Source organism: Erpetoichthys calabaricus, chromosome 8 (genome assembly GCF_900747795.2).
Source record: "Erpetoichthys calabaricus chromosome 8, fErpCal1.3, whole genome shotgun sequence".
Taxonomy (NCBI): domain Eukaryota; kingdom Metazoa; phylum Chordata; class Cladistia; order Polypteriformes; family Polypteridae; genus Erpetoichthys; species Erpetoichthys calabaricus.
Genome location: NC_041401.2, coordinates 124,557,290 through 124,576,731, shown reverse-complemented (window position 1 = coordinate 124,576,731; position 19,442 = coordinate 124,557,290). Strand labels below are relative to the sequence as shown.

General features: G+C 36.9%; 1 protein-coding gene across 2 annotated transcripts in view; it reads left to right on the top strand.

Moving 5' to 3' along the window:
- The window catches only part of arhgef16 (Rho guanine nucleotide exchange factor (GEF) 16), a 72,392-nt gene that overhangs the window by 19,656 nt on the left and 33,294 nt on the right, over positions 1–19,442 (top strand). For both annotated transcript variants that reach the window (XM_028807440.2, XM_028807439.2), the window contains exons 5-6: positions 10,612–10,668; positions 13,086–13,246. In XM_028807440.2, coding sequence (XP_028663273.1) covers positions 10,612–10,668; positions 13,086–13,246 — 218 coding nt within the window. The remainder of the gene's footprint in view (positions 1–10,611; positions 10,669–13,085; positions 13,247–19,442) is intronic.

Below are 19,442 nucleotides of genomic sequence, written 5' to 3'. Positions count from 1 at the left end.
TAGGGTGTCCTGGTGCCAAGTGCACATATGAACACCCCTATGCTTGAACATGGTGTTCGTTATGGACAATCCGTGACGAGCACAGAAGTCCAATAACAAAACACAGCTCGGGTTCAGATCGGGGGGGCCATTCCTCCCAATCACGCCCTTCCAGGTCTCACTGTCATTGCCCACGTGAGCATTGAAGTCTCCCAGCAGAACGAGGGAGTCCCCAGAAGGTATGCCCTCTAGCACCCCCTCCAGGGACTCCAAAAAGGGTGGGTACTCCGAACTGCTGTTCGGTGCATACGCACAAACAACAGTTAGGACCCGTCCCCCCACCCGAAGGCGAAGGGAGGCTACCCTCTTGTCCACCGGGGTAAACCCCAATGTACAGGCTCCAAGTCGGGGGGCAATAAGTATACCCACACCCGCTCGGCGCCTCTCACCGGGGGCAACTCCAGAGTGGTACAGAGTCTAGCCCCTCTCAAGGAGATTGGTTCCAGAGTCCAAGCTGTGCGTCGAGGTGAGTCCGACTATATCTATAAATTATCTATATCTATATCTGAAATTAACTTAGTTTTGTAAAATTTGACTTACTTATATGGAATGCTATTTGCTTTTAATAAATTCAATAAAATGTTTAAAAATGTTTAAAAAAAAAAAAAATCTGATGAAATGATTGTGAAATTGATCAAAGATCTTTGGCCTAAGGTGCTCTGGTACCAAGTAAACTTATGGGCCACCGTATTTTCGTACCTGGTGCTTGTTATGAACAAAACAAATAACAAAACACCACTCTGGTCTCAATCGTTGCCTAAGTGGGCTGGGAATCTCCAGCTGGGACTTTTCCCAGAATCCACTTCAGGCATTCCAAGAAGGCCAGGGGCCTCATGTATAAATGGTGTGTACGCACAAAAATGTTGCATACGCACGCTCACTTCAAGATGTATAAAAAACTAAACTTGTTGTAAAGCCACACATCTTTATTGGCAGGGACCTGCCTGGTGTACGCACCTTTCTGCTTGGTTTTGAAAACTGGCGATACCCAGTGTCCAAGCAGTGCTACTGTTTCTGTGGTCTGCTTTTCTTTCTTAGATTCACATCTATAGTGTGGGTTTTATCCAATGTACCGAAATTAATTGTATATCGATTACAAATAGCTGAGAGCCTGTAAGAACAGCAGCTCTGCACAGTTGGTGTTTTTTCCAGCTAGTGTGGCGAAAGGCAAGCAGTCCCTTTTAAGGATAGTGAGTCACGTCAAAGTAAAGAGCAGAAAATTGATCCTTTGTGGTGCTTGGTGCTGTTGCTACGCTATAAAAGCACCTTCAGAGAATGAATTTGCTTATGTAAATAGAAAGCATTTCCACTCTATTAATGTGCTGCTCTACAGTACACAGAAAGTGTGTCGCAGTGTGCAAGCATGTACCTGAAGAGATGCGCTATGATGAACTTGACCCTTACCCACCAAATGATCAGCCAGATTGAACCGTATTACATCTTTGTTTGAATGTCATTAGCAAAATGTAAAAACTGGCAATCAGACGCAGCATTTATTTTTTAACCAACTCATTTAATTTGTGGTCAATATCACATAGTACAGCTTTTATTCAGTATTCCTTTGTTCATTGGCCACTGTTGCATTTTGTGACTCCAGAACAGCATCTGTCTGCACATAGCCAGATGGCCTCCCAGCGGTTTCCAAGGCAGAGGTGTGTGTGCAGCCAGCGCCTGAAGACGTGCTCTGCACAGCAGCACCATCACCACCTTAGCATAGCACGGGAGTCAGCTTTTGTAATATTGTCTGAAACAGAATAAACAGATGGTGGGCTGTGACTCACCTTTTCATGTTAACTGTGATTTCTGACCACTTATTTTTTTCTTTCGAGCACTGTGCGACTTTTTGAACTTGAACTTTCAAGTGTCTCTGCCACGCTTTTGTTGCTTATACCACTGTGTAAGCCAACAGATAGTATGTTTTTCCTTGTCTCCACTTCGCATTTGATGATATTCTTCCTTTTTCACGTGCCTTTTCCATTGTTTTTTAACCAAACACTGAATGGAAGGTGATATTTAAATATGCAAAAATCTGGGAGGTGTCAGGTTGGGGCTGTAGTCACATGCACATGCGTTAAATTGCATGTTCATTGGGTTTTGTAATGAGAAAGTGCATGGATCTTGGTGTACGCACAAATTTATGCATCTGGATTGTTTTGTGCATACAGTGCGCACATTTCCACTTTTGTCTGTACGCCATGTTTTAGTGTGAATTCACGGCATTATACATGAGGCCCCTGGTACTCCAAGCTACAATTTGTTGCATAAGCACATATGGCTTTTAGAGTCCTCCCCTCTATGACCTTAAGCTGCACAGAGGCAGCCCTGTTTGATACCATTGATCACAATACAGTGATCCCTCCTCGATCGCGGGGGTTGCGTTCCAGAACCCCCCGCGAAAGGTGAAAATCCGCGAAGAAGAGACCATATATTTATATAGGTTATTTTTATATTGTCATGCTTGGGTCACAGATTTGCACAGGAGGTTGTAGAGAGACAGGAACTTTATTCAAACACTGCAAACAAACATTTGTTTCTTTTTCAAAAGTTTAAACGTGCTCCATGACAAGACAGATGACAATTCCGTCTCTCAATTAAAAGAATGCAAACATATCTTCCTCTTCAAAGGACTGCGCGTCAGGAGCAGAGAATGTCAAAGAGAGAGAGAGAGAGAAAAGCAAACAATCAGAAATCAATAGGTGCTTTTTGGGCTTTTAAGTATGCGAAGCACCGTGCAGGAAGCATGTTGCTTGACAAAGCAGCTGCAAGAAAGGGAGCAATGTGAAGGTAGTCTTTCAGCATTTTTTAGACGAGCGTCCGTGTCCACTAGGGGTGCAAACAGACCCCCTGCTCACACCCCCTCTGTCAGAAGCAGAGAATGTCAGAGCAAGAGAGAGAAAAGCAAACAATCAAAAATCAATAGGTGCTGTTTGAGCTTTTAAGTATGTGAAGCACCATGCGGGAAGCATATCACGCAACAAAGTAACCACAAGTAAGCCCAGCAAGGAAGGGAGCAATGTGAAGGTAGTCTTTCAGCATTTTTTAGACAAGCGGCTGTATCCTCTAGGGGTGCGAACAGCCCCCGTGCTCACAATATATTTGAGGAGTTTTATTTAATAAGTAATACGTGCTCTGATTGGGTAGCTTCTCAGCCATCTGCTAATAGCGTCCCTTGTATGAAATGAGCTGGGCAAACCAACTGAGGAAGCATGTACCAGAAATTAAAAGACACATTGTCCACTGAAACCCACGAACCAGCGAAAAATCCGCGATATATATTTAAATATGCTTACATATAAAATCCGCAATAGGGTGAAGCCGCGAAAGTCGATTCACGATATAGCGAGGGATTACTGTATTCTTAGAAATCGACTTTGTCAGTGGGTGGACCTCTCTGGCAGTGTCTTAAATTGGTTGGAATCCTACCTGGCAGGTAGAAAATTCTTTGTTAGTTGTGGTAATTATACTTCAATGACACATGATATTCCATATGGTGTTCCACAAGGCTCTATCCTGGGTCCGCTGCTCTTTTCGATTTACATGCTTCATTAGGTCAGATTATCTCAAGGCATAACGCTACCACAGCTATGCTGATGACACGCAACTGTATTTATCAATAGCACCTGATGACCCCGACTCTGTTGATTCACTGACACAATGTCTGTCTTGTGTTTCTGAATGGATGAGTAGTAATTTTCTCAAACTAAATAAAGAGAAAACTGAAATTTTAGTGATTGTCAATAATGGATATAATGAGGTTATTAGAAATAAACTTGATGCATTAGGATTAAAAGTCAAGATGGAGGTAAAGAATTTAGGGGTAACTGTTGTCTGTGACCTGAATTTTAAATCACATATGCTGTCCTAGTTATCTGATTAATTTTTTCACTTAAGAAATATAGCAAAAGTTAGACCTTTTATAACATTGCAAGATGCTGAGAAATTAGTTCATACTTTTGTTTTCAGTCGACTAGATTACTGTAATGCACTCCTCTCAGGACTACCCAAAAAAGACACAAATTGATTGCAACTAGTGCAGAATGCAGCTGCTAGAATCCTAACTAGGAAAAGAAAATCTGAGCACATTTCTCCAGTTTCGATGTCACTACATTGGTTACCTGTGTCATTCAGAATTGACTTTAAAATACTGTTTATAGTTTACAAAGCCTTAATCTCGCTCCATTTTATATTTTGGAATGTCTAACACCTTTCACTCCAAATCATAACTTTAGATCTTCAAATGAGTGTCTGCTTAAAATTCCAAGAGCTAAACTTAAAAGAAATGGTGAGGCGGCCTTATGCTGTTATGCACCTAAAATCTGGAATAGCTTGCCAATAGGAATTTGCCAGGCTAATACAGTGGAGCACTTTAAAACACTGCTGAAAACACGTTACTTTAACATAGCTTTCTCATAGCTTCATTTTAGTTTAATCCTGATGCTCTGTATATTCAATTAATTATCATTATTATTCATGATAGCTCCAAAATCCATCCTAACCCCTACTTTCTCTTCTGTTCTTTCTCTGGTTTTCTGTGGTGGCGATCTGCGCCACCACCACCTAATCAAAGCACCGTGATGTCCCTACATTGATGGATTAAAGGCCAGAAGTCCACAGGACTGTCATCATCAAGTCCTTCCATGAGAACCCTGAATACAATGAGGACTGATTGATGTCATTTATGTTAGGTAGAATGTCTAGAGGGGGCTGGGTGGTCTCATGACCTGGAACCCCTGCAGATTTTATTTTTTCTCCAGCCATCTGGAGTTTTTTTTTTGTTTTTTCTGTCCTCCCTGGCCATCGCACCTTACTTTTATTCTATGTTAATTAGTGTTCTCTTATTTTAATTCTTATTTTGTCTTATTTTCTCTTTCTTCAAAATGTAAAGCACTTTGAGCTACATTATTTGTATGAAAATTTGCTATATAAATTAATGTTGTTGTTGTTGTTCCCCAGCACATACTCCAACATGGCATTGACAAGGAAGGGGCTCAATAGGAGGCCCTATTGCTCTGTGCCTTTCCCCCAGGCAACTCCAGAGTGAAGGAGAGTACATCCTCTTTCTAGAAGTTTATTTCCAGAACCAACTGAGTGGGTGGACACAAGCCCAACTGTATCTAGTTGGTAGTGCCCCACCTCACCCATCACATCCGGTTCCCCAGAGAGAGGTGATATCTAGTCTGTCAAGGCCTCTGCCTTTGACCTTTGCCCAGATTACATCACACCCAGACTCTCTACCTCTTGCAGGTACTGGGATCAATGGAGGGCAGTTTCATATCGCAATTTTTTTTTTGTTTTGCATACACATTTTTCTGTTTTTTTGCCTCGTGCATATTTTTCCACTCAAATCCATTCAAAGTTTTATAAATGAGAACCCTGGTGATTTGTTTGATTTGCTTGAAATGGTTTGCTTGTTTCATTTTTCCTGCTTCAAACAAAATGGATATGCTGTCCTGTAATATGTGTATAATCTCAAGACGAGGATCCATACTTGGTAATATTTTTGGCACAAAAAATAGACTTAGTACATTTTAAGACCTTTTGTATCACAAATGAACACAGGGTTCCATATAGCCTCTTTGTAAGATACAAGAACAGACAAAGTAGTTTAAAAAATTTAAGAAAAAAAAAGGCTTCACTTTAGAGCACAATTTTATGTGGAAAATGAATGCATAAATTTTGTTCATATAACTTTGATGTGCTTCTTTGAGACATGACATTTTTTTGTATTGCCATTGTTTGCATGAATAGTCATTTACTGATTTAACTGGATTATTTTATATATGCAAGTCCTGTCAGCAATGATTCTTAGTATTTCTAAAATTCTTTCACTTAAATACTTTTGTAACAGCACATCATTTGGTTCATCTGGGTTCTAACAGGGCTCTGAATGTAATTCAGTGTGACTTTAAGGCTTTCTTTTAGCAACTAGAAACTAACAAATTGTGTTGATAAATATCAAGAAGCTTTAATCTTATTTTCAATAGCAATTCCACTGTTTTAATGTTAAGTAATTTGCTAAATGTGAGATGCAATGATGTATGTTGCGCCCAAGAAACATAACTTTTAACCCATTTTGTTAGCAACTGATGACGACAAAATGACATTAATACAAATTTGACAGCACTTGAATACTGTTTTTGGAATAACTTCTTAAAAGGCATATTCTGTACATTTAAGCTAGTGATTCATGGGTATCCAATCTCATTTTCATTTTGGTTTCCATTTTCTTGTCCTAATAAGGGTAACAATGGTAACAGGCTGAACAGGCCAGACCAGAATTCCCAGGCACTTCCAGTTAAGCTGAGAGATATAGTCCCTGCAGTACGTCTTGGTTGTGACCTTCTCCACAGACTAGTGTTAATTACATTCCCTCCAGGAGGTATCCATTTTTAATATATGTCTTGTAAAATTAAGCACAGACAAGATAAAGGTTTGGGGCTTCCGGCCCCATATACTGTACAGTATGCCAAAACCAAAAAACAGCACTGGTTCAGTACACATCGACATTCGACAAAAAACAGGTGGAAACTGGGGAACATTTATAGTTGGGAACCGGAAGCCAATCAGAGGAATGCTGGGTAAGGAGATGAATGGTCTTCTGGGATACGTGATGTCATCAGAGGGAAGGAGAACGAGGAAGTGTTGTTATTATGGGAGTATTAGGGTGTCGGCGTTTCCTTCTTTCTGGGAAAAAAAGAGAGAGAGAAGTTAGATGCCCGCCATTCCCTTTTTGCACCGGGTTTCGCGCTCGCTATTGAGTCCTTCTGCGGCTCCCCAAGCGCTCGTGCGTGACAGTCTTAATTACTTCAACTGATTGCTTACAATACAGAGTAGCAGTGGTTATTACTGAGCTCCTGTCCTATCAAATGGATTGTGCCACATAATCCTTTTAATAAGTCATTTTGCCATGTTTGCATTTTAATGTCATTGGAGTGTACACTAGCTAATAAATAGAAAGTTTTGTTGAAGAACTTGTCCTTCCCTCTACAGGGTGCAATGACCACATTGATGCTCCTACACTAGTTTGTTTTTTTAATCTTTTAATCCCGTCTACCTTTCTAATCAGCAAGGCAGTGAAGTGCTTGGAGTGTAAGACATTTCTTCTTAGTAGTGAACCTTGAAGTCATACTTTTACTTGATAATTATCTTCATTTGGGGCTGGGACAACCCCTGTCTATACAGGAGATATGTTAAATGGTACCTAAAGGACAATACTATATGCAGACTGATGTGTTGCAATCCTCATATTCTAAAACAGATATTCTTCAAACCTCCATTGTACATTAAAATCCTCACCATGAAAATCACAAGCAGGAGCAGAGAATAGATGCACCTTTAGTAAAGACCTGCATTTCTCTAAGAATATGTTCAAATTAACACCAAAGAGACAGATTGTTGCTCCACAAATACAGGGATCAAATGGCATATAGTAACTGCTTTCAAAATAAATAATTTTGGAATTTTTTCAAAAAAGATACCCCTTAAGCACATGATAAAAACATTATTCAATTCAACAAAACAATTCCACAACTCCTCTAATATCCATGCAAGGATTAAAAAAAAAAAAAACTTATCTAGTCAAGATGGAAATTATATTACTACTATTTAAAAAATTATTTGTTGATGTATACAGTAGTTAGGAAGTTAGGAAGGATGTTCATCTTGGCAATATTAATCATCCCCACTAAGGAGAGATGAAGGGTAGACTATCTTTTAACATCTTGTTCGATTTTTTTTTCCATGCTGTTATCAAAATTGTGTTGAAAAATATCATTATATTTACTTGTGATATTTATCCCTAGATATCTAAACTGTTTTGATAGAATAAATGGATAGATGTCCAGTCTAGTATAGTGTGCTAGAGAGTTCACTGGAAAAAGTAAAATTGTATTCAAATTAATTTTGAGTCAAGGTGTCTTTTGAAATTCAGTTGATATGATAAGGACTGATTATAAAGATATGTATGATTCTGATATGTAAAATACCAAATCATCAGCAATTTACAGTTTGATACCTTCCCTGATAAACCCCCTTTATCTCTGATGTTTTTTGAAAATGAATGACCATTGGATCGATGTTTAATGCAAAACACAATGGAGGTAGAGGGGACTCTTGTTGAGTACCATGTTCTAGTTTGAAGTATTGTGAGGTTGTGGAGTTAATATGAATAAAGACATCTGGAGTGGCACAAAGTAATTTTATCTATGCAGGTATATTTGGGCCAAGCCCCAGTTTGTGCAATGTGGGGACCAGATAGTCCTATTCGACTCCGTCAAACAGAGAGAATAAGATCTCTAGCAAGTTAGATTTTGTTTGGTGAGCATATTACATTAATCAGATGCCGAATGTTTGAAGCTAAGTGTCTTCCTTAAATGAATCCTAATTGGTGTTTACGAAGGAAGTACTTTCTCAGTCCTTCTAGCTTAACGCTTGAAGAATATGTTAACATCATTATTCAGAACTGAAACTGGTTTCTATGATGCACATTGTCCTTATTTTTCTTTGAAAAAATGGTTAATGCTTGGCAAAAAGGTTAAGTAAAAATTTGTTATTATTCTATGAATGTTGTTAATAATAATGGAGCTCATATATATATATATATATATATATATATATATATATATATATATATATATATTATATATTATATATATATATATATTATATATTATATATTTTTTCCATATGACTTTCCAATGGGTGGCCATTAGGGCTGCTGCTTTTCTACTTTAGAGTGAATTCATAGCATCCAGCAGCTCTGAGAGTGTCAAAAGTTTGTAGAGTATCGAGGTGTGGTATTTGTATTGTATCAAAAAACTCTTTGGATTGTGTCTGATCTTCTTTAAACAGAGTAGAATATAATGTGGGTGACAGTGATTTTAACCAGAATGTATTTGCATTAATTCCCAATAGAAACACTCTTATATGTATAATGGCTAGAGATTTTAATTGCATTTTAAATCCAAACCTGGATAGATGTTCAACTACAGTGACAATAACATCTAATTTGCAAAGGCAATTGAATAGTTTGTGATAGATCATAACTTATCGGACCCATGGAGATTCTAAAATCCAAATTCATAAGAATATTTCTTCTTTTCACCATTACACCATAGATACTCAATAATTATCTCTGAATCAATAATTTATAATAATAAGTCATATTTCACTCAGTGTTTTACTGCTACTTAATCTGGTGTCTTCATTAAGACTGTGATCCCTTGACCACACCCTTGGGTCACCTCCCTAAAAGAGGAATTCTAAACCCCAGGTCATCATTTTAGAGGAACTTTGTCCAAGACTGCCAACAAATTTAATAACAGTTCACAATCCATATTCAGAATATGCAGCTGTTACCTCAGTCATGCCATTGTTTATTCTTCTTAGTTCTTATCTCATTGTTGAAGTCTCCTGGCAGAGTTGCAGAGTTAATAATTTCTACTATTTTGAGAACCAAACTGTGTCAGTAAGGCCTGAATGGCCTGTATAAGTGATCAAGGTTCCAAATATTAAAAATTCGAATGTATAGCACCAAGCCAGGGATTTAAAGTATCCTCACACCCAACTCTGGACTTCTTTGTGTACCATCTCTGGGGAGCACAACACCTGATAGTATGATACTTTTTTGGATGCTTAGTGGAGTTGCCTTATATAAAAAATAACCCTCTTAATCAGATCAGTTGCAGTATATAGAATGCTTGAAATAGTAAAAACAAACATTTTGTGTAAGATGTTGCTAATTTTGCTCTTCCTTTCTTATCAAAACACATTTTGGAAACTTTTCATTTGGACAGAGAAATCTGTGTGATCTAATAATATTATAAGGGAAATTCCTGGCCAGTCCACTACCTATTTGCACGTTTTCCTCTTGTTTTGCTCTTATCTTCCTCTTGTGCTCCAGGTACTCCAGTTGAAATATGTACATGTTAGGTTGATTGACCTCTCTAAAGTGGTGCTCTATATGAGTAGGTATGAGTGTATGCATGAGTGCACACTTTAAGGAACTTTTATCCTCCCCAGGGTTGATTCTTGCTTTATGACTGTGTCTGGATGTTTGATAAGCAAACAAATGATAAATGATCATTGACAAGCTGTGCTAGACTTTACATATGTTCTTATTAAAATGTTTATATTTTTATTAATATTTTGTTTAATACTAAAATGAATATGGGGCATATTCTCCAAACGTTAAAGGAAATAAATTGTGATATATTGCTTCCAGTTTGTCAGTTAGTCCATTCATCCAACAGTTTATTTTCTACAGTACCTGTTCAGCTGGTAGGTACCTAAAACAATGGTTTCAGCAGTTTATCTGTATATTCTGGTTCATCTATAGAATGAATCCTTCCGAGTCTGGTTCTGTTAGAACATTAGAACACTCTAGATGAGAACAGGCCATTCAGCCCAACAAAGCTTACCAGTCCATTGGACTACAGTTCAGTCTCCTAATTACACAAGCACCTGTTAATTCTATTTCAAATGTTTAATTACAGTTAGTCTAATTTGTTACAATCAAGTATACATAGTCTTTCATTATGGTTAATATTTGTCTATGGCTTCCCATTTCATAAGGTCCAAGAGATGGGTATACTGGAAAATATCTCACCTGAGGAACGCAAACGTCAAGAAGTAAGTCTAACCTCTGTTTGTTTCTAAATTACACAACATTTTGTGTTTTCACTATTTTACTAGTTGGAAAAAATGTTATAAAATAATGAAGAGGTCGAATTCATTTAGTCATTGAGTTATGCAATTTAATCGGTGCATTACTCATTATTATTTTACAATGTACATATAAATACTATCATGACTTGTATCAAAAATGACACCAGGCTTTCTTTGTAATCCTTATTTGTGCTGTTGGTTTAAAAGCTATAGTAGGCAAAGTCAGGAGCAAACTGTTGTTCATCCCAGAAAGGTTTTTAAAAGTGTGGTATTTTTTCTTTAACATTAAAGTTAAGGTACTGCAGAGATGTGTAATGTATCAGATTTACAGACTTAGAATTGGTAATTTTTATGATTGATGATTTTAACATTATGGAACATCCTTTTTATAACTTTTATTATTACTAAATCTTTTCCTTTTGTCTATTTTTGACAAAAAAGGCAATTGGGACTAGATGGCATAATAATATAAATATTATATGCCATGTTTTCAAAAAACATTATAGCTTTTAATGTTTTACCTCCCTCTTTGCAACAAACATCTGAATAATTTAAACAATTATGTAACTAATAATGTGCCAACATTAAATATGCTACAAAATCCTGTCAAAAAACTTAGTAATAAATGACATAATTTAAATGCTGTTCATTTTCATTCAATAGTTTTTAAGTTATAATGTTTTACCATTTTGTAACAAACATGTAATATTAATTTAAATAAGAATTCTGCAACGTTTGATATGCTACAAAAAAAACCTGGAACCTTTGTCTGAGGTTCTGTTTCTTACCGAACTGGAATTTCATGAACTCTTAATCCACAAGACTGTGTTAAGCTTCATCTTTAGCCTGGTATGGGACAGGCTAAGACATGACGCTTAGTTACCTCGGTTACCAAGTAGGTGACTTGCTGTAATCCTCTTTGATGAAACCAAAACCAGTCTGATAAGTGCGGCATCTTGATTTAAGCAAGGCTTACTAGCTAAGTGTGCTTTGTGAAGTTCTTATAGGGGAAAAGTCTCTTTGGTGAGAACTGAGGCTGCAACGTTTGATTTCTAGCCCAGCTTCTTAACCACTAGGACACGCAAACTAAAATGTATAATTTAGTTTATTATTAATCTGGAACTACTTTATGTCCAGTATTAAATAATTAGTTAAATATCCAAATTTAAAAGTGTAACATAATATAACGTTACATTCTCAGAACCCCTTAAACTATTTCATGGGCACAAGATTCCAGACCCTATCCAGGCAGCATTGGGCGTAGGGCAGGAAATGGCCGTGGAGAGGATGCTAGCCCATCACAGACTTAGTTTTATGAATGAAATCTTAATGTCCTTATACATATTGCTTAACTTTTTTTTATTTATGAAACAGTCAGTCAGTCATTGTCCAACCTGCTGTATCCTAACTCAGGGTCACGGGGGTCTGCTGGAGCCAATCCCAGCCAACACAGGGTGCAAGCCAGGAACAAATCCCAGGCAGGGTGCCAGCCCTCAGCAGTTATGAAACAGGAATCCATTATTAATGAGAGTCACTTTTGGTTAAATTGCCTGCAACACTGAGAATTGTTTTATAGTTTGTAATTTTACTAAACTTAATCTGTATCACAAAATGGAATTATTGATTTTTAGCTGGCATTGCCTGATTCAATTGTATTATATTTGCAGTAGGCAATATGTCATTTATGGGACAGAGTGAGTACTGGCTGTTTCATGAAAATGTTTTAATTTTCTGAAACTGTATTTTATGTCGTTATTATATGTAACTGTATTATATGTAACTTGAAGGTATTTTAGAATATATGTTTTGTCACCACTTTTTAACCATACACCCTTCAGCTAAAATCATTATTATACTTGGAATTATTACATAAGCTAACACTATGCTAGGCATGCTAGAAGGCAGCAAAATGACAGAATGAATAACGTTTACTCTGTGTGATTTCAGTGTGAACAATATTTAATGGTGTGCTTTGATTGACTCTTTTTATTATTCATAAAGTATATTGCACTTGCACATTTTTGTCTCTCTTACGTATACAAAGCTGCTCGTACACTGGACATCATTTTTATATCAATTATTCTTTTATTCTAAATATGAATATGTTGATTTCACGCTATGCACAAGTCTATTTTGCTGTAGTTTTTTTTGTTTTGTTTTTTTTTACATGACTTAAAGGCATACTTACTTCAGTTATTCAGTTGGATCTTTACTTTTAGAGTGACCAAAATTTTCAGAGAAGGGCAGAAAAAATTACCCTTCTAAGCCAAGAATAAAAATGCTTAACAACAAAGACATAAACCTCCAGGTGATTACTAGGAGATCTCGGTGTGTGTCATACGATGGCTTATAAGCTTTCCATGTTATGTTTTATTTTAAAGGCCATTTTTGAAATCATAACTTCAGAGTACTCCTATCAACACAGTTTAGACATCCTTGTGCGTCTATTCAAAAAATCAGAAACTCTGAGAAAGACGCTTGCTGGCATTGAACATCATCACCTTTTCTCAAACATCTCTGACATCCTGGAAGCTAGCAAAAAGTAAGTGACCGCTTTCATGACTTCAGTTATATTATGAGTAAGTGGTTTGTTCAAAATTAGTGTATGTGTGAGCGAGTGTTGAGTTTCTTGTCATGAGGCAACTATTACAGGGCATTGTTATGAACAGTGTTTTAACCAGGAATTTTAATTCAATTTCAGAATAACATGGGTTATTTCTGGATGTTTACAAATTTGTTTGAGCATCAACTTAGAAGGTTCAATGTCCATTTTGTTCTTTATTATGACATTATTAGCTTCTAGGATACACTCCTTCATTTTAAGATTAACTTTAATTCAAAAATTGATTTTTCCCTAGAAGTTTCTTACTCTAAAATGTGTGTGTGGCTTTCCACAAAGAAATAAATGCTAAGATAATAAGGTCCTCTAACCCTTTTTAATTTCACATTTTGAACAAAGAAACTGTCTATGTCTGTGTGTGTGTGTGTCTGTCTCTCTTTCTCTCTCTCTCTCTCTCTCTCTCTCTCTCTCTCTCTCTCTCTCTCTCTCTCTCTCTCTCTCTCTCTGTGTCTCAGATTTTCTATCATAACTTTTAAGCTAGCTGTCATATATTTTTTTCTTATAATTAAGTGTTATATAACTTATTACAAGATTCTAATGTGAAAACCTTTTGTTGCAAGGATGCCCTGTATATGCAAGGAACTCAGAACAATATTTTGTCACCAATAATGTTGGGGGGGGGGGGGGGGGGGGGGTCGCGCATGTATTCCTACAAATATTGACACTTCCTACACATCACATTACTCTTTTATTCTATTAATTTATAAAGCATCTTAACCCAGTTAAGAATAGCATGGCACAAGAGCACTTCCTGGCAGCACTAGCGCAAGGCTGTAACCTACCAAGCATTGGGCATCCTTTAATCATAGAGAATACTAATGTACACATTAGTGCTTACTCATACCAGGCCAGTTTAGAGTTGGCAGTTAATGCATGGCTTTCGAATGTGAGAGGAAGGCTGGCATACCTGGTGGAAAAAGGGGAGAATGTTCAGTCTCGACACAGATTATACAGTACCTGTATTGTAATTAAAACTCTGTGCTCTTGGGCAGTGAAGTAGCAATGCTAACCACCATAATGCCCATTTTCAAAGCACATCCACTAAAATTGAATAATACATGCTTAGATTATTTTCTTTTAAATTGTAAAAATTTAGACTATATTTACGCAATAAAAGACTATGAAAAACTGAGAATTTAACGCACTAATTTGTTCATTAACACCAATGCATATAATTTTATTTTACTGAAATGGTTACATTTGTTTTAGATAAACCTGAGATTCTTTTAGCACCAGCTTGAGTAAAAGAAACAGAAATAACAGCAGTGACACACTAAAACACTGGCCCTAGTTATACTCTGTGCTGTTTCTTAGAATTTTGCATTTATTTTATCATTTAATATTTGTGTCAGTACTTTTTTCATGTGCTAAGAGTCTGTATGGATTGGTTATTTTATATGTTTTCCATAGTTTGTAGTACTTAGATAAATAGCCAGAAATGATACAGAAAGAGACTGGTTTGCTGGGTCAAAGTATTATGAGGAAAGATTTTTATAGAGTATCTTCAGTAAGATATTGTATTGTGCCTGCTGTTATTTACAGTGGGTGTTTTAGTTCTCAAAGTCTGAACCAGTTCAGGCATGACTTAGATTAAACTTTAGGTGGGGCATCCACTGATACTATTTGCTAAGTTTGAACCAGTCTTGTTTTTCAGGGTGTTTGGTGTAATTTTGTGGAAGCTATGCAAGGTCTATCAGGCAAAAAAGCTAAAATTATAAAGAGATGTAAATGATGAAAGTCAACATATACCTTTTATTGTTTAGGTTTTTTAAATAATTATTCCTATTAGACTGCGACACACTAATAAGGTTTACACCATCAAGTATATACTATTCTCTTTATAGTAAAAGTGAGGTAATGACAAGCACTAAACATTTACCTTTAAGTTCATCTTCCCCTCAGATTTCTGCTTTGCAGATTTTTGTGTGAATACCACTGTAATGGTAGTGAATGAACTGGACTATTTTTAGTGCGGGTCCCTGGTATCCCTGGGTCCCTGGACAATACAATAGCCACAAACAAAATAAAAAAAAATTTCCACAGAGTAAGTCACCAAGTGAACAAAATATGTATACACATACACACACACAACTACGAGAAACGAAATAACAATAGTACAGCACAACTCCTTTATCTCTCTCTGTTTGTGCTCTGAGCTCCTACTACTAACAGCCTGTGAAGCAGCAGATTGAATCAAATCAAGATCCGTGTTATTGTAAGGAAAACAAATTTGGAGTCTTTATTTTTTATAGTTTTACCAGAAGAGATTTTCAATAAGTATTAAAATCTGTCAGAATGTACATCACTATACAAATGTAAATACAAATATATGAAAATATTCTTATTTGAAGACACAAGATGACATTTTATTGTAATTTTTTTTAACTTCTATTTTCATCATTTTGTTACTCCAGAGATATTACGCTGCAATAAATACTTATGTATTTTTATTATATTCTATATTGGTTTTTAATCATCATTTATAAAATGGACAGGTTTTTCTGCTTTCCTCACTGCTCGGCTTTTTGGTTACTAAGTGTACTAAGAACTCTCCAAGTGCCCTAAAAACACATTTCACCCCAATCCTTTTTCATTTCACTTTTGAACCTGAGATCCTGGATTTGCTGTTGTTTTATATTTAAAACCGTTAAGCATTCATTGTAGCAAACAATATTTGGTTTCCTTTCTCATTAAACAAAATGGGAACTAATTGCCATATTTCTGATTGTCCTTTTTATGTTATAACAGCTTTGTCCAGCACGTCTCATTTTTTAGTTATGATGTTCCAGGTCTTGGACAACTAGGGTGACTGGACAGTAAAGGCGATGCGTTTCAGCATTTAAGAAATAAGTTTGGTCTCGAGAAAAGTGAAGCCAAAATTAAGAATGGTGTTTTTGTTGGCCCTGAAATACATGAACTGATGCTTGACGATGAGTTCAAAAGGAAACTGAAGCCAACTGAATTGGCACCCTCATTTGTGCAAGTTGTCCAGAATTTTCTTGAAAGTCACAGAGCACAGAATTATACCGAGCTTGTCGACAATACGCTGAAAGTATATTGGCTTACGGGAGCCAGAATGTCACTGAAGATGCATTTTTTACATTCTCATCTCGACTTTTTTCCACCAAATCTAAGCGATGTCAGAGATGAGTATGGGGAAAGATTTCATAAAGAAATAAAGGTGATGGAAAACTGATATCAGGGAAAATTTACTCCAAGCATGATGTGTGATTACTGTTGGTTCTTGCAAAGAGAGACGGATGTGCAGTACAAGCGCAAAAGCGAGTGCCTCCAATATTTCTGGGCACGCTGACCTCACTTTTATATTGAGGTAAATTGACATAAATATGCTTTAACGTGTCTCTGGTATCGTCTTCTGGTTTGTTTTCGGAATAAACACATCAAAACAATTTTGGTGGGACATAGTCCAAACTCCAGATATCGTGTTGATATATTATATTGATATTCAAAAGTGTCAAAACGTCAATGATGTATATTTCAAAAACATGACATGCTAGCTTAATTCCAATTAAGCTATTAGATGATTAGATGCTGATTAGAATATGTTACTTTGGTAAACATTCTTCTTCTTTTTCTTTCGGTTACTCCCATTAGGGGTTGCCACAGTGGATTATCTTCTTCCATACCTTTCTGTCCTCTGCATTTTGTTCTGTTACACCCATCACCTGCATGTCCTCTCTCACCACATCCATAAACCTCCTCTTAGGCCTTACTCTATTCTTTTTTTCCTGGCATCTCTATCTTTAACATCCTTCTCCCAATATACTCTGCATCTCTCCTCTGCACATGTCTAAACCAACGCAATCTCGCTTCTCTGACTTTGTCTCCCAACCGTCCAACTTGAGCTGACCCTCTAATGTACTCATGTCTAATCCTATCCATCCTCGTCATACCCAGTGCAAATCTTAGCATCTTTAACTCTGGTACCTCCAGATCTGTCTCCCGCTTTCTGGTCAGTGCCACCGTCTCCAACCCATATAACATAGCTGGTCTTACTACTTTTCTGTAGACCTTCCCTTTCATTCTTGCTGATACCCGTCTGTCACAAATTACACCTGACACTCTTCTCCACCCATTCCACCCTGCCTGCACTCTCTTCTTCACCTCTCTACCACAAACTCTGTACTGTTGATCCCAAGTATTTAAACTCTTTCACCTTTGCCAACTATACTCCTTGCATCCTCACCATTCCACTGACCTCCCTCTCATTTACACACATGTATTCTGTCTTGTTACTACTGACCTTCATTCCTCATTCCTCTCCCCTCCAGAGCATATCTCCACCTCTCCAGGGTCTCCTCAACCTGCTCCTGACTATCGCTACAGATCACAATGTCATTTGCAAACATCATAGTCCACAGGGATTCATGTCTAATCTCGTCTGTCAACCTGTCCATCACCATTGTAAATAAGAAAGGGCTCAGAGCCAATCCCTGATGTAATCCCACCTCCACCTTGAATCCATCAGTCACTCCTACTGCAGACCTCACCACTGTCACACTTCCCTCATACATATCCTATACAACTCTTATGTACCTTGGTAAACATTCTGTACAGAAAATTGTTAGCTTTTTCAAATAAATACACTTTTTACTACAGTTAAAGCTGCATAACATAATTACTGGGCAATAATCCTTTCATAACCTAGAAAAAATACAAAGAGGAGGTGTTGTACTTCTGTAGCTTTGTTTCAACTTTTGGCCCTGAGTAGCTCAGTGGGAAAGAGCTTCGGGGCACACAACATGGCTTGAATGGACAATTAACCATGCAATAGAGGTGAGGCAAAGTGTAGGCTGGAGGAAGTTCCTGGAACCCTAACATATCTTAATGTTTGTATACATGTTGAAAGAACCTTTTCACTGTGAGAGGCTTTACCTTGTGAATTGTAAAAAGTGTGTGAGAGTGAACCATGTACCATAATAGAAAAGACTACACTGTATAAAGTGCTCCAGAATTAAAAGTGCCCATTATTTGCAAAGAACATATTTCAATGTAAAGTACTTCCTGATTTTAAGATAGGACTGTAGGAGAAAGGTAAAGAAAGAGAGAATTTTAATAGGTGAGCTATACTCTGTAAAAGAGGGTCTTAAAAGTGAAAGGCACACATCATTCTGGAAGACTGTTAATTCATACATATAAAACACACTTCATATCTGTGGCCCTGCTGGCAAGTGGGAGAAGACTTTTAGGTCAGAGAAGGGTCACAGCTAGTCAGGGACTTGGAGCTAGTGTTGGAGTTATAGATGGGCATGACCTGAAAAGAGAGGTTTTTGCACAGTAGGAAAAAGTGAAGTGAAGGAATGAACATAATATCTGTGATTTTAATTTTATTCACACCCTTTGAAATTATGTCATAATCTTTTAAACGTTTGTGGATCTATATGTTGCAGTTCATATACTTTATGGACTTGATGTATTGGAAAGGTATAGCCAATTTTTTATATAAACAAGGTTTTTGGAGGAATTTTCACTACTACGTTGAGTTCAAAGTGGAAAATACAGTATATGAAGGCTTTCTCTCATTCTTTAAAGCAGTTAAATTTCCTTCCACACAGAAAGTTATTGGTATGTTTAGCAATTTCTTAACTGTACTATTAGTGAACAATTCATGATGCTGAATTATAATTTGGAACAGACCTATTTTAGACACATTATTGCACTATATTTCATTTCTATGAATTGGTGATTTTTTTTTTTTTTTTTTTAAATTAGGACCACTATTTCATCATCTCCATTTGCAAACCGCGATACTGGAATGGCTGGCCAAAAATTCTGTAACCAAAAGGATACCTTTATGATAACAACTAAATTCAGATATACTGTTAAATGGTGATTTTGTTAAGAGGAATCTTCTATTTTAAAAAAATCTATTCCTCATGAACTAAGAGGGACTGAATGAAGAAAAGTGACTTAGCTCTGGGGATACTAAGCATGAAGAATTGAAATGGTTAACTGTACTGCTTACCTCTCAGTTTAAAAGATTTTTGGACCACTGTATGTATGACAAACTGGGCAGCATGGTGGTACAATGCTGCCTCACAGTAAGGAAACTGGAGTTCACATCTCAGGTCCTCCCTGCTTATAGTTTGCATTCACT